The 17,018-nt window shown below is 38.1% G+C and overlaps 1 protein-coding gene across 1 annotated transcript; it reads left to right on the top strand.

The window, feature by feature from the left end:
- The first annotated feature begins 377 nt into the window (after positions 1 to 377).
- Positions 378 to 6,508, top strand: IRX2 (iroquois homeobox 2). The gene is made up of 5 exons (XM_040433429.1): positions 378 to 764; positions 2,139 to 2,544; positions 2,788 to 3,483; positions 3,929 to 3,991; positions 5,990 to 6,508. The coding sequence occupies exons 1-4, from the start codon at positions 528 to 530 to the stop codon at positions 3,970 to 3,972; spliced, it is 1,383 nt and encodes a 460-aa protein (XP_040289363.1). The 5' UTR covers positions 378 to 527; the 3' UTR covers positions 3,973 to 3,991; positions 5,990 to 6,508.
- The last annotated feature ends 10,510 nt before the right edge of the window (positions 6,509 to 17,018 follow it).

Below are 17,018 nucleotides of genomic sequence, written 5' to 3'. Positions count from 1 at the left end.
TGTAATGGAGAGTGAGGATTACTTACATTAGCCAGTTCCCTCCTCTGGCTGGGTGGGAGGGGGAGGCTGGTTACCTTGGATATGCAGATGACATGCTGGTGATAGACAGCTCTGCTTTACAATGTGCCTCAGTAAACTCCAGCTCTGCTTCTCCTCTCATCTCCTCAGTTCACACAGTCCAGTCCCTCCTCCTCCTCCTCTTTCTGACTGCTAGATCTCGGGGAGCTGGCTGCTGGAGTTCCATATGCAGCAGGGAGCACTTTTCTGATCACCTAGAGCATTGTGCACTTGATGATCGGTTTCTCCCCTAGATTGTGCCAACTCCAGTGATTGGATTGTACGTGTAGATGATCTGAGCTGGGGCTGGAGGGGAGGGGAGGAGGCAGGACACTTTTATTTCCCAGCCTGAGTCAGGACAGAAGAGAAAAGACACAGCTGATAGAGAATTAGAGCAGGAGTCTTTATTGACCTCGCCCCCTCCCTCCTTCACCCTCACTGAGCCCCGGTGATCACCAGGCAAATCTGCCATGTCCTATCCTCAGGGTTACCTCTACCAGCCCCCTGGCTCCCTGGCACTCTACTCATGTCCAGCTTATGGGGCCTCAGCACTGGCTACCCCTAGGAGTGATGAGCTTGCCCGTTCCTCATCAGGCTCTGCTTTCAGCCCTTACCCTGGATCTGCTGCCTTCAGTGCCCAAGCGGCCACAGGCTTCAGCAGTCCCCTGCAGTATTCCAGCGACCCGGCTGGATTCCCATCTTACATGGTAAGTACGGACTGATCCCTATGCCCAGACTAGTACGTGTGAACTACACATCCATATTGTGCTAATTCTCTCTCCATACAACTTACAATAACACAACTTTAATAATACTGTGTGCCCCCACCCTTTCTGATAGTTTTACTCTCCAACATTGTGCCATCATTGCCACTTTGTAATGATTAGTACATATTATAATGGTTTCTTTGCCACCATATTATTACTTATTAGTTGTGCCACAAATCACCATTATAACCATTAGTACCTATTAGAATTGTGACATTACCACCACATTATAATTCTTATTACAATTATTGTAGGAGTTGTACTGCCACTACGTATTAATATTTTGTTAGTATATATTTTTAATGTCCAGTGTAATCATACAGCCCAAAACCTTAATGCAGTACGCATACTGTATTATTATTACTATTAATATTAGTTTATTATTTGTGTTTTTTGAATTTCATTATGATGTACACGATTATTATTTTATATAATCAGTGAGAACATTTGTGCGCTTCTAGTAAATGAAAGGTCCATTAGTATTCACAGTCTCTCTCTAATTTACTTGAGATTAGTAAATGATCTAAATAAAAGTAGATGGATGAGTCATTTGTAGAGAAGCAGGGGACTTGTAATGTGTATCAGTATCCAAAGGTATAATTGCAGGTTTCCTTTACAAAGGCTATAATGAGCTTCCAGCATAAGTGTAAACTTTGCTGGAAGGAGGACAGGGTTCTGTTTTATTCTTGTCACTTTGCTTTAAGTGTTTAAGTCCATTAAGGTAATAATCTAGCAGGACAATGGATGTGTTGGGTGTGTAAAACTTATCACTAACTTGCTGGAGGGATATATTTAACTTTGGTGCATTATGCAGAGTTAAATAAAGGCAATTTGAACGCTAAAGAGTGAATTAAAATGCAAATTGCATGCCATTTGAACAATTCCAAGTCATGCATATCTGCTGATTTGCAAATTGGATTTACAATGCATTAGATCAGTGACTTGTCCATTGTTCTATGTACCAGCTTCTAAGAAAAGAACTGTATGTGTACTGGGCATGTAGAGGAAGAGTGCATGGAGTAGAAACAGTAGATCTGTTCTAATAATTAGGTTTTATTTGTACAATCTATACAGAGTCAGGCGCAAGTGCTCTGAGGATGACGGCTGAGGTGTTTAACTGTAACATAATGACTTCTGGCAGCTGCGATGTAGTTAAGATTCAGCAAGGGAATAAGGTTAATGAAAATACAATTTTAGTAAAAAATTATTGTGGCAAAATAGTTTATGGTTCTGTTGCATCTTGTGTAATATATAAACATAATTATTACATGAATTTTTCCACCGCAAATAATTTTTTTTCTAATTTTCTTAAAGGGTTCACCTTATGATGCACACACGACTGGCATGACAGGAGCCATCAGCTACCATCCTTATGGCAGCCCAGCTTATCCTTATCAATTAAATGATCCAGCTTACAGGAAAAATGCTACCAGGGATGCTACGGCCACTTTGAAGGCCTGGTTACAAGAGCACAGAAAGAACCCTTACCCCACCAAGGGTGAGAAGATCATGCTTGCCATCATCACTAAGATGACCCTTACCCAGGTCTCCACGTGGTTTGCCAATGCCAGACGGAGGCTCAAGAAAGAGAACAAGATGACCTGGGCACCGAGGAATAAAAGTGAAGATGAGGACGAAGAGGATGGAGATGGAGAAAGGGGCAAAGAAGAACATGGAGATAAGATCCAGGACAGCAATGAGACCTCTGCGGAGGATGAAGGTGAGACCTTATTGTCTATCTACAGCAGACCTTGGACATAGTTAACACATTAATTTTCAGGCACAACTTTAAAATCACTGTTTACCAAGGACAATACGCATAAAAGGGAAATAGAAATTGTGTGAATATTGTAGTAAAATAAACAAAATAAAATACATTAATCTAGAAATAAGAGATCAGTAATTATATTTCTAAAGGATATGCTATGGCTTTAATACATGATCATTATACTTGATTTTTCAGGAATAAGCCTGCACGTTGATTCACTGACAGATCATTCCTGCTCTGCAGAATCAGACGGAGACAAAATGCCTTGCAGACCCAGAGAGCACCTTTGTGAATCAGGCACGGAATCTAAGGACAAATACGAGGATGAAGATGATGATGAAGACATTGATGAAGAAGACACGGTTCTCTCCGTGAAGCCTGTGACCTCTTCACCCCTGACTGGCATAGAGGCCCCTGTACTCAGTCATCAACATGAAGCAAACCCCCGAAATTCCAATAAATCCACCCTGGAAAATAGGATATCTCCCAGTTCTCAGACACAAGCCAGCAAACCCAAGTTATGGTCCCTGGCAGAGATAGCCACCTCAGATGTTAAACACCAAAATGTGGGCCAGAGTTTCCAGCCGTCTGCTATGTCCTCTGCCACCTCCTCAGCTGCATCTCACAGCAATGCCTACGCTTCCTCTTCCATACTGGGGAGACATATATATTACACATCACCTTTTTATAGCAATTACACAAACTATGGGAGTTTCAATGCTCTTCAGAGCCAAGGAATCCTAAGATATAACTCAACAACTTCTAATGAAGGACTAAGTCAAACGGTATTAAACAGTAACTCTCTACACAAACATACCAGCGACTCTATAAAAACATCCAATAGTCAGCTAGAACAACACTACAGGTCAACCAGCTATGAATCCAAAAAAGGTAGGTTTCTTCATATACATTCCTATGTGGCTTTTAAGGATATATCCATATATGTGTGTGTATAAAATATATATATATATATATATATATATATATATATATATATAGCGAGAGAGAGCAAAAGTGTTAGTTTAAAGATGTTATCGGCTAGACTCATCTCAGTTTAAGACTGTTAAGGGACAGTGGGATGTGTACTAAGAAATTATATGCAGTGCAGGATACAGACATTTGATGAATGCGGTATTTCTCCTTTGTGTGAGGCATTTGGCCTGTTTTCATGCCCTCATTAGGAATCTGAATGAGAATATTCCTGCTAATTGAAAGCGTAGTATCTAATGTAGCTCCTAAACCTCCTGCCTGTGAATTGAGCTTATAGGGAGGATTGAACATATAATCTAGTTAGCTGGCTGTGTCCTGTGACTAACTGATGGTTATATTTTGACAGATCCCACAGAACTGTGCACAGTAGGAGTACAACCATACATATAGATGTGCAATCACACAGCAAGTAAGTGAAAACTCTCTATTGACTTGATCATCTGGGACTTATTGTACAATCTATGAGCGGCCATTACTTGCTTCATTACGTGGCCCTCAGAATAGAACCTCAAGCAGTAGTCGGGTCTATAATTTTAAACTCTGCTTTGAGTTCTTAAAAACAAAAAATACTCGGACTCCAATACATTTTTTCAGCTTGATGTTAAAATATAATACATATATATTATAATGTTTTTTTTTATTATAGTAGATTTTATATATTATGCTATATTTTGGTATTTTAAATCTCACACAATTACATAATTCATTGTAATAAAATGTTATTTTTAGAACTCTTTTATAACTTTATTATTGCTAATACTTTATTTAGATTTTTAAGAATTTTTAATAAATACATATTTAACTTTATACTTAATATTATATTGATTATAACAGCATATTTGCATGGGTATGTTTATATAATAGTATATATTTAATAAAACTGAATTGTATAACATAATAATAACAAATATATATATATATATATATATATATATATATATATATATATATATATATAAAATGCATCAAAAGCTAAACATGCACATTTTCTGTTTTGATTATACAACTAATATCAGATTGTACATGTGTAGATAAATCTATTTGAACAGAATATATTTGTATTTTATACTTTATGAGCATATTTTTTATTAAGATTGTATATGTATTATGAATAATAGCTATTTATATAATTTATATAATGCATTTTATGCACCAAATTCAAAACATTCAAATGATCTTTGCCGACTGTCTAAAATAATATTATATTTTGCACATATAGAAAAACCTATATGAACAATATAATGGTCATGATTATATTATAATAGTATAGTTTTATACAATAGTTTCATATTGTATAAAAGAAAAATATTTATGATGTGTGTGTGTGTATATATATATATATATATAGTGAAGAATTTATTACATGCAAATAGTTTATTTATTATACAAAATATTTTGTAAACATGATACATATCCGTTATTTTATCATTTTATATTAAAAAAAATTATAATAATATATATATATATAATTAGTAATTTCTGTGATTATGTGTAGATTGTGTATAGATACATCTATCTGAGCAGAATATATGGGGTATATTTATAATGTATTTATATTCTAAGAGTATTAATTATTAGTGTTGAGCAAAAATATTTAAAATAGAAAATTTTTATCGCAAATATTGCCACTTCGAGAATTTGCGAATATTTAGAACATATTGCTATATATTCGTTATATCGATTGTTAGGCATTTTTTTTCCATCTCAACACATGATTCCTCTCTGCTTCTTGTTTGTGGGCCAAAGAGAAGGAAGCAATGTCAAGTTCACAACAATACTTAGTGCACGAATCAGTAATCTGTAGTCAGAGCTGCTAAAATGTGAAGTTGCACGTAGTGTAAAAAAATATTCTAATCACTGCCGATTAGTGCAATCGCAAATATATTGGAGCACTTGACTCTACCTGCATATAAAGCTATTGTAATGATCTGCCGTGCCAACCATTTTCTCCAGTCTCAGAAAACTTATACCAGCTTGAAAAATGTAGCCAAAATGACCTACGCCTGTATATCGCATTACAAATTAGCATTATGTTATTTTTACATTGCTGATTTATTGCATTCAATAAATTAATTTGTGAAATATTGCAAATTCTAATATAGCCCCTGTCGCTCATTACTATTAATTATTAGACTTACAACTAATTGTATAATAGAATAAGAATAGATAGATAGATAGATAGATAGATAGATAGATATAACAAATGTATGCATAAAATTCTTAACATGCAAATAGTTTGTCTTGAGGGTACAAATAATATCAGATTATGCACACAAATTTATTTGAACAGGACACCAATACATAAAATAGTTTAACAATTACAATAGTTTACAATAGTTAAGTAGCAATGTCTCAGCATTTTGTAACAAAAAACATTTAGTGATGTGGTTCTTTCCTTGATTCACAGGTAGGTGTCACAATTGCTTTGGAAAAAAAGTCAGCAAGCCATGATGTCTCCCCAGCTAATAAGTAGAACATATCTAAATCCGGATCACAGCTTGTGCCACTGTATAAAGAAAAGCCACAGAGCACTATTACATCTCCAGATTACTTTTCAAGAATTGTCCCTGTCTACATATGTGAAATCTTTGGTATAGTATAGTTCTCCCAATGTATCTTGTGACTTTATCCAATGATCTGTTTTCTCAGGATGTCCTGATCTGATCACTTCATTGCCACAATATATATCCTATACGTGTGATAGAGTTTGTGTAAGAATGGACAGAGTGAAGAGAAACTATTATTATGTCAGGATTAATTGATGAACTTGAGTACTTAATATGTGGGATAAAGACAACTAAAAAAAAAAAAAAAAAAAAAAGCAAAAAGATTTGATATTTATTTTTTTAACAATATGAAAAAAGCTTCTAGTAATTTATGCAAGTTGTATTGCAATGAAATTTAAGTTTTTTTGTAAATAAATCCTGTCTGGTTTTTATTTGAAAACAAATGATGACAGTTAATGATTTTTGTCTTGATTGTCAAAAATCCTTTAATAATTTATATCTTAAATTGTAAATAAATACAGATTAGTCTGAAAGCCTGTGTTCTAGTCATGCTGCTTCTCACACACATACACAGAAATGTATATACTCATAAAAATATATATCTATACAAGTGTATGTGTGTGTGTGTGTATATATATATATATATATATATATATATATATTTATATATATACACACACAAACATAAAATCAGGAAAATCTAGTGTCTTTCTGACCACTCCTCCACACACACCCCAGCTTTCCATTAGTAATATATGGTAAGTATAATCATGGGTAGATAATGGCACTGACAGTCTGTGGTCTTGTTGGTCTATGTCAAGCAGTGAAATCACAAGATAACTGGGAACAGTTAATGTGATCTAGCTTGCTAGCAGGGACAAAAACTAAGCAATCATTTGTTTCCCATAAAGATAAATTGAGTGAATATAGCATACGGTAATAAAACAAGAATAATAGCTTCTTGCATTGGCCTTTAATCAATCATACGCTTATTTTCAAGAGGCTCATCTATTTCATTGGGTGATTAATAAGGCTACAGCGTCAGGACGTTATTAGATCCCAGCAGGGGAGATCCTGTAAGCTTTTAGCTGCTCTGGAATGGTCAGTTGGGGTTCATTATGGGATGATATTGAACAATTTATAAAATTGTGTCTAAACATCTGCCAGCTCAGATAGGCCCATGGGTGTAAGCATGGAGTATTGCTGCCCCGGCTCATATTGACAAACACATATCTCTCCAGTGGCCTTTTATGCTGCCAAAATGACTGGCCTCTTGCTCTGTTCTTGTTACAAAGGGCATTTGAAAGTGATCTCCAGTGCTTCACTTATCAGCTTTGGCCATGACTACTACCTTTAAATTGAGTGTTGATGGCTTATTTCTAATATTTTTTTTAGAACCTGGTATATTATATAATGAAAATCAGTTTGTTAAACTACTAATGAAGAATGTGGAGAATCAATGGTTAATCACACATGCTTTTCGTGGTGAGCTCTAGCAGTTCACACAATGACACTTGTATTTTTTTGTTGCGGACAATGACTGTCACTGTCTTCTCTTTTCTGAAAGAAAGGAACTCTACAATGTGTTTATATAACACGCAACTTCCAGCCCTTGGCTCTTGATTAGGAATTTGACTGCTCAGACCCAATCCAACCTTTAACTTACTATGTGTGACAATTTTTAATTTTTTTTCATGACTGTACATGGGCATCAGTAGTTTGAGATGGTTATTTCATTCAGTTCGGGTTATTTTAAATAGACAAAGCATCAGTATAGCAATTTTATCCAGATAGATAGATAGATAGATAGATAGATAGATAGATAGATAGATAGATAGAAAGTATAAATATGTTATAAAACACAATTGTGGTTGTGGTTTGCAGGAATTTTTGCAAGCTAACTGAATAGAACAATATGAGAATAACTCTAATGTATATATATATATATATATATATATATATATATAATGTTCACATGTGTAGAATAGAATTAGTGATCATAGATAATTACTTTTCCTTATTTTTATTGATTAGATTTGCCATTTGTTTATAATGATAAGAGAAGAGATTACTTGTGACAGTGTTAACAGGCAGGTATTTAAGTCACGATTGACAATTACTTGTGTGTATAATGCTTTATAAATTATTAATCGCCACAGTCAACAACATTGGTGCGATCATTGCAGCATGCTGATGAAATGAAGATTTATTTCTCCCTTTCCACTAGACATAATTATTCGACATATTATAATATATTGCATACAATTTCATAAAGATTATGTTTTTTTCTTTCTGCCCGGTCACATTATTTTACTATAAATCTTTCTCTAGAAAAGAGAATACAGAGTGATTAATGCTGCTGGTGCTGGTCAGTTTTATACTAAGTAGCAAATTCTAGATCTGAAGAGGTGACATCAGAGTCACATATTTTCTAGTAGATCAAGAGCCTGGAGAAAGCAACGTTTTAACCTTTGACCCAGAGAAGAGGAAGAAAAGTTCTGCTTTATGTTATCACTAATACTCAGCAGCAGCAGATCACAGATAGCGGTGGTAGTGGCAGATAAACCTGGAAATGAACGTGTTTCTATTGTATGTGTGGAGCTGTAATTTGCAGTAATTGGGTGATAATGATGCCCACATGTAGTCATCTTCTAATGACAAGTTTGAAAACAACTTAATGACATAGTAACGTAGGAGCAACATGGACTAATATATATCATCCTCACACCAGAATAATACAATAGCAATATGAATGAAGTAACTGACATGACTACACTGATACACTGCTCCATTGTTCAGAGAAAGGGCAACATTGTCATTAAAACAAGGACAAATGAATGGCTTATTATTAATGCACACATCCCATGGTAAGGGAGTATGACCTGGAGACTGCCAGCTGCTCCTAAGGAATATTCGGTACAGGGAAATGACCACAGTTGTTCCTTACAAAGCTAGACCTTTACAGAGACTTTTTATGATGCTGTTGGTTTATTTTACCTATAGAACTGCAGTCCACGTAAATGCATTAAGTAGCAGTGGATGGTAGCTGTACCGCAATAGTTAAAAATTTATCAGCAGCACTACTAAAAGTTCATGTAGGCCAGAACTAAATCTGGGCACAAATGCTGGTATTCCTCAGTCTTTATGTCTATCTGATCTCATTCAGCCGCCTTCCAGTGTTTTCTTCTGTGCAATCTCTGTGATGACAGACATGGCCAGTTGTATTATGATTGCATGAGCATTTAGGGCACTTTCATACGGTCAATATTTGGTCAGTATTTTGCATCAGCATTTGCATGGGAACACCAGAAGTGGAACCTATAAGAAAAAAAATATATTAGATTTATGTGTTCTGGACCTACTCCTGGTCTGGGCTGATGAAAAATACTGATCAAATACTGCCCATGTGAAAGTGGCATTAGGCAAAGACTTTTTGCAGTAAGATTCTCACATTTTAGCTATTAAGTGACAGTTCACCAGATTGCACTATGATGCTTGTTTCTGTAACTCCATTGAAATGGCAAACTCTTGCTGCAGAAAGTTTGTGTATAGCCTCAGCCTGACTTTTGTGATCAGCAATTAGGAGGTTTCACAGTGTCTGGTATACAGAATAACTGAGTCTGACAGCTCTGACATCACAGAGTGACATTTTTCACTCAACTGAAAGTCGTTTGCACATTATATGCAATTTGTCCTATCAAAGGAAACAGGCTGCAACAAAAACTCACACGGTGAACATTGCTACAACAGGTCAACAGAACAAACTAATTGCTAACGAATAGGAAGTCCCTAGATCTCGCCACATCAGGGGGTCCTGTGACAGCAGTGCAAGAGTTAACAATCTGGCAATCGAGAATTGTCACTACCAATAATGCACCAAATACATAATATGCAATTAAAATTAGAATACACTTATCTGAAACATGAATCTGAGCTATTTTATTGTACCCATTTGTATAGTGCTTGCATATTCTGCAGCACTGAATATTCATAGTTGTCACTCAGATCAGTCCCTCTCCCCATTGGGGCTCACAATCTAAATTCCAAATGAACCTATCTGTATGATTTTAGAATGTGGAAAGAAACCAAAGCATCTGGAGGAAACCCTTGCAAACACTGGTAGAACATACAAACACTGTGGAGATATTGCCCTTAAATGACTTGTTATCCTCTTACTTAATATAATGCACTTGTATAGAAAAAGAATTGTAATGATTTCACTTGGAATGAGTTGTGTTAATTCCTGGGATGGGAAAGGACTAATCCATGTAGCTGTGTCATGAATAGACATCAGATGTATATGTGCACCATGTCCTACAAATGATATATTGTACTAATTGTAGACTTGTGTCCATGAGAAGACAGCAGTGACGACCAGTCCTTAGAATAGGAGGATAACGTGCAGCAGTGTTTGCTGTGATCAATGGCTGGCTTGGTAGCGAAGAATATTGGTGGTTGCTCTCATTAGCACTAATCATCTCGCCATTAGACATGAGTGGAGTAAGTCTGGGCCTCCTCTTCCATTTTTTTTTTTTTTTTTACCATCCACATTACATTTGTCTCATGCTTTGCAGCAGAACACAATATCCCCATGGAGGAAAAGAGCTAGCCTGGCAGCGAGCTTTAGTTGGGAGCTCGGTGAATAAGAGCATCAGGACTATTGAAGATTGTGTTGAGCAGCCCTGCATGGAATGTTAATGCAGCTTTGACTAACTGCAAATAAACAAGTGGAAAAGTGCATTATAAGTGGAATGTGGGGTGATAACATCTCTCACTTCTCCTGTCCAGGTCTCCTTATTAGCTCACATTACAGCACAGTGGGTGAGCATGGGTCCCTTGGCATGGAAGTCCTAACCTGAGCCCTGCTCAGTCAATACACTGTGGATTCCAACTGAATGAGACTACTATCTGCCCAGCCAGGGGAGCTGCTGGTACCCGTCACTAGGGCACACAGAACCAGAATCCACCAAGCAGATTGGTATCTGTTGCTGGCGTCTCAGCACAAATCCCTGAAGGCGTTCTGACCCTTTGAAGTTTCTTCTATTTTGCTTACACAGAAGTTTACATGATTAAGTCAGGTTTTTACAAGGCTCAACAAGGCAAATTTAATCACATTGGAACATTCCACACGAGAGAAAAATCACAACAGTTGTCCTGCTCATTTACCAGCCGGAGATATACAAGAGGCTGTAATGTGTGAGGGAAATTAATGCTGCTAATTCCCTTGACAGCGTACTCCAGTCTATTACCAGCGCACGGGAGCAGCTACTTGCTGTGTCGTTTACACTGTCTGTACTGTACTCACTATCTATCTATCTAAAATAAGATTGAAAAAAAATGCATGCCACTTCCCCGAAAAATGTGCGTTTATTCACCAGGTAAATAAACGTGCATTTTTTTGCGAAGTGCCATGGATTTTTTTCTATTTTATTTTGTATAGTTGGTGAATCGTCTCTTCAGCCGCTGCCACTCCATTTTCACAAAAATACTGCGGTGCTGCCCATTAAATCAGTTTTTTTTTTATCTATCTATCTATCTATCTATCTATCTCTCTATTATCTATCTATCTATTTATCTATTTCTATCTAATAAGTCTCAATTAATTTCTGAAATTCTAACTCCCGCCTGATCTGCATAGTGTAATGCGTTTTTCTCTGGTACATCATGTAAGTGCCAATCATCCGTGCCTGTGAGTGGAGCTGCTGCAGCACATTACTCTGGTACGGGTCATGTGTGTGATTCTTTTTGTGCGGGGTTCTGTTTGAGTTGAGGTCAAAATAAATATATCACTGGAGAGGAGTCCAAGTCTGGTAAACGAATCCCGCTATGGAACTTTCCAAAGAGTAGGAAATGTGCAGGAAATTTCAGGCCTGTTGTGTACCTGGATGTGTCTCTATTTGAGTTTATGTTGCCAGTGCTGTGCCGCTCTGGATTACACATCCCAAGCATTCTCTTCACCATGTGCAAGACTTGACTGCACAGTCAGGACTGCTTTATCTCTCAGGCATTTGCAGCCCAAGTAATTCTGCATTGTTTTGCATTGTGACAAATGATTACCAGTCCCTGGGCAATGTATATAAAGTTGTTCTACAGCCTAAGAAGACTTTCTGTGCTCTCATTCACTTATCTTACCAGCCATCCAGTGATGTATTCAGTGTTCACCAAGTCCAAACACATCACAAAGCAAATCCTATAGAAGTAATAAGGGCGGGTATGTTCAACACAGGCTTGTTCATGGCAAAAACAACAGAAAAACAATGCTTAATGTGCCACACATTTAAAATGGTTAAAAAAGGGCATGACAGTTCCTCAAGTAGAAAATACAGCAATAATAAAATCAACTTGGGGTTTAAGATAAATAAAGGTCCTCTAAAAAGGAAATAATTATAAAATGACAATAAAATTACATGTATCATAAATGTTACACTTCTCAAAGTAGCAAGTTAATTGCTCAACTAGTAATTAAGGCAACTTAATTGCACAAATGAAAATTGACATTTAATTCCTAAAAAAAAAAAAAAAATGCATTTGCCATAAACATTGTAAGTCAATTATTCAACTACCAATTATGGAAAATGAATTGCTCAATTGAAAATGACATGGCCCGATCTGCCGCTGGAAAACCAGGTTCTTTTTAACAATGTTAAAAGATCCGATTACTCGATGAAAGAGAGTTTGCTTGTTCACCGGTAATCGGCAGCAGTATTAAACTGCCACATGATCGCTAACGAGAATTCATACAAACACTCATTAGCAATCATCTTAACAATAATCTGCCAGTGAAATAGGGCATTTAGGGCCAAAAGAATAATAACCTACCTAATATGCCACAAATTAAAAAATCTGCATAAAATATCTTGAAAAAAAATGCCAAGACAATTACTCAAGTAGCAATTGCAGCATGGTATCAAATTTAATTTAGATGCGGTATATTCAGATGACAATTGACACTACTTTATTAAAAGATGTACTGTTCTAGACAGCAAGTCAACTGCTCAACTAGCAATTACAGCAGGTCAATTACTGAAATAAAATTGTTGAGTTCTCAGCAGGGGTGCACCTAGCCTTTCTGCTGCCTGAGGCGAAAATTGAAAAAGTGCCGCGCCCAGCCCCCCCTCCCCCACACACACACACACACATACACATACCAAATTCTCAACCTAACCCCTTCCCTCCTAACGTTACCATATCACTACAGAACATACAGGGTAATAAAGCACACATACCTCTTACATACAGTGATGTCTCTTTGATGTAGATATTCTCTTTCCTCATCTTCTCCTTTCAGACCTTCAGACCAGACACCATTTTTCAGCCATTTCTCATCTCTGCAGTTTGACAAAAAAAATCTTAGTTTACTACTTTATCTCCATCCTCTCATTTTCTGGACAAATCATCCTACCACCCCCAATACTGTGCCGCTGTGCTCTCTAATATTATACTGCAGAAACAGATAAAACCCCTGATAATACTAGTACCATGCAGATAGTGCCCTTCAATAATTATTGGCACGCAGTGTCCTAAAATAACTGCGCCCAGCAAATAGTGTCCCTGACACTAATAGTGTAAACATAATGTTCCCCAAAAATAATTGTGGTAAGCTGATACTGTGCCAGGGTGCCCCCATGGTAATAGTACTCCCCAAAGCGCACATGGCAGTAACAGTGCGTCTACAGTGCCCACAACATGTCCCCACTGTGCCCCAGAAGTAATAATGCTCCCATAGGGCCCATATTAGTAATTATGTTCCCCATAGAACCCCCATAGTAATGAAGCCCACCATAATGCCCCCCCAGTAGTAATAATTCTCTTTATAATATGATATGACAGTACAAAAAATGCCCCCTTATAATGTGTGCCAGTGCAAAAATACGCCCTTATAATGCTCCCAGTTGAGCTAATGTCCCCATAGCGCTCCCATAATGTGCCAGTATAAAATACCCCTATATAGTGCCCCCAGTAAATGCCCCCATAGTGATCCTCTTCCTCCTAGTGCCCCCATAATATACCAGTATAAAATGCCCCAATATAGTGCACCAGTAGATACCCTCATTGTCCCCCATAATTTGCAAGTATAAAATACCCCTTCTTAATGCCCCCCAGAGATGACCCCATAGTACTCCTCTCCCCCTTCCCCATAGTACGCACCATAATGTGTCCCAGTATAAAATGACCCTATACAAAGCCCCCCATATAAAATACTGATTCTTTGTGGCCTCAGTAGATGCCCCATAGTGTTCCTCTCCCACCTTCCTCCATATAAAATGTACCTTCTTTGTGGCCTCAATAGATGCCCCCATAGTGTTCCTCTTCCCCCTTCCCCCATAGTGCCCCCAATATAAAATACCCCTTCTGTGTGGCCTCAGTAGATAACCCCATAGTGCCCCCCAATAATGTGCCAGTAAGAGGTGCCCCCATAGATACCATCACAGTGCCCCCAATAATGTACCAGTAATAAGTGCCCCCCCATATATGCCCCCAATCATGTGCCAGTAATAAGTGCCCCCCATAGATGCACCCTCAATCATGTGCCAGTGCCCCCATAGCGCTCCTCTCCTGTATTGTACCATATACAAAAATAAACTCACATGCTTACCTCCATCAGGCTGGCAGCAATGCGATGCAGGCCTCTTCCGGCCTGTGTCCCACACTGTACGGCTCATGACGTCATTGTGCCGCCTGCATCGGCCTCTAATAGGCTGTAGGCACAGAGGAATGGGGAAGGGAGACGCAGCATCCATCTGCATCACTGTCCTGAGGATGGCGATACAGATGACTATGGAGTTGAGCCCTTCCACAATGGAAGGGCTCATCTCCCTGTGCCCTGCCGCCCCCCACTTGTAACCAGGGCCGCGCCACCTGAGGCGTTCGCCTCACCTCGCCTAATTGGCGTTGTGGCCCTGGTCCTCAGTCTTAGGGGACTATACTGTAGATATTGGTTTATACAGAAAGATGATGAGAGCATAAAATGAGCTTACACTTTATATTTTTGGAGGATAACAGAATAAGGTTAATCTATTGTCTCCCTATGGTAAATCTTACCACTAACTCACATATTTGTCCTCAGAAAACTTCCCCTACCCTCACCACAAGTTAAAGAAAACCCCTTATTCTGTCTATTATGCCACAGACAAAAGGGTGCCTCACATTGCTACATTATTATTTTTTTAAATCAGGGGTCTCTAGGCTTACAAATAACCTTAACCCCTTAAAGGGAATTTGTCATCAGAAAATGACCTATTGTTTAAATTATGTTTTCATGTTAAAGATATACAGTGCCTTGCAAAAGTATTCACCCCCGCTTCCCCCTTGACTTTTTACCTGTTTTGGTGCCTCACAACCTGGAATTAACATGGATTGTTTGAGGATTTGCATATTTTAATTTACAGAACATGCCCACAACTTTGAAGATGCTTTTTTTTTTTTATTGTGAAACAAACAACAATTAGGACAAAATAACAGCAAAAGTCAATGTGCTTAACTATTCACCCCTCTAAAGTCAATACTTTGTAGAGCCACCTTTTGCAGGAATCACAGCTCCAAGTCGCTTTGGATAAGTCTCTATGAGCTTTCCACATTTTACCACTGGGATTTTTGCCCATTCCTTCTTGCAAAACTGCTCCAGCTCCTTCAAGTTAGATGATTTGCACTTGTGAACAGTAAACTTTAAGTCTGACCACAGATTTTCTATTGAATTGAGATCTGGGCTTTGACTAGGCCATTCCAACACATTTACATGTTTCCCCTTAAACCACTCAAATGTTGCTTTAGCAGTGTGTTTGGGGTCATTGTCCTGCTGGAAGGAGAACCTCCATCCTAGCTTTAAATCACGCACAAAGTGGTAGAGGTTTTGCTCAAGAATATCCCTGTATTTAGCACCATCATCTTTCCTCGGCTTAGTTTCCCAGTCCCAGCTGCTGAAAAACGATGGTGTTCTTTGGGTGATGTGACGTGTTGGGTTTGTGCCAGACACAGCGTTTTATTTGATGGCCTAAAAGTTCAATTTTAGTCTCATCAGACCAGAGCACCTTTAGCCATACATTTTGGGAGTCTCCCACATGCCTTTTCGCAAACTCACAATGTGCCTCTTTGTTTTTTGCTGAAAGTAATCGCTTTCTTCTGGCCACTCTGACATAAAGCCCAACTCTATGGAGCGTACGGCTTATTGTCGTCTTATGTATAAGATACTCCAGTCTCTGCTGTGGAACTCTGCAGCTCCTCCAGAGTTACCTGAAGTCTCTGTGCTGCCTCTCTGATTAATGCCCTCCTTGCCCGGTCCGTGAGTTTTGGTGGGTTGCCGTCTCTGTTGTGCTATGTTCTTTCTATTTGGTTATGATAGACTTGATGGTGCTCCTGGGGATCAAAGATTTATATATTTTTTTATAACCTAACCCTGACTTTTATTTCTCAACAACATTGTCCCTTACTTGTTTGGAGAGTTCCTTGGTTTTCATGGCAGTGTTTGGTTACTGATGCCTCTTAGAGTTGAGCGGACACCTGGATGTTCGGGTTCGGCCGAACTTCACAAAAAAGTTTGAGTTCGGGACCCGAGTGCTCTGCAAACAAATGTGGATAGGGAAATGACTTCAAAGAACATAAACTATGCAAAAAATTATAATCTTGATCTAGCAGGAGGCGGTCCATATGGAGTAGGAGGTTGAGGAGGCGGTGTAGGTGGAAGCGGCGGTGGTTGTTTTTATTTTATTTTAATTTTTTTGTTCAAATTTGGGTAGACCCCAAAACAATGGTAAATATAAAAAATAAAACATAGACAAAGTGTGCTGGAGTACAACAATGGCTGGGTGAGGCCGGTATACATGCCTATTCTGCACAAGGTACAGACAACAAGTCCTATTGCATCCCTGCCTGGTTAATTTTAATGAACGTGAGCTTGTCCACATTGGCTGTGAACAGGCGGCTGCGCTTGTC

This window comes from Bufo bufo, chromosome 5 (genome assembly GCF_905171765.1).
Source record: "Bufo bufo chromosome 5, aBufBuf1.1, whole genome shotgun sequence".
In the NCBI taxonomy this organism is placed as follows: Eukaryota; Metazoa; Chordata; class Amphibia; order Anura; family Bufonidae; genus Bufo; species Bufo bufo.
This window is presented reverse-complemented; position numbering and strand designations above follow the sequence as displayed.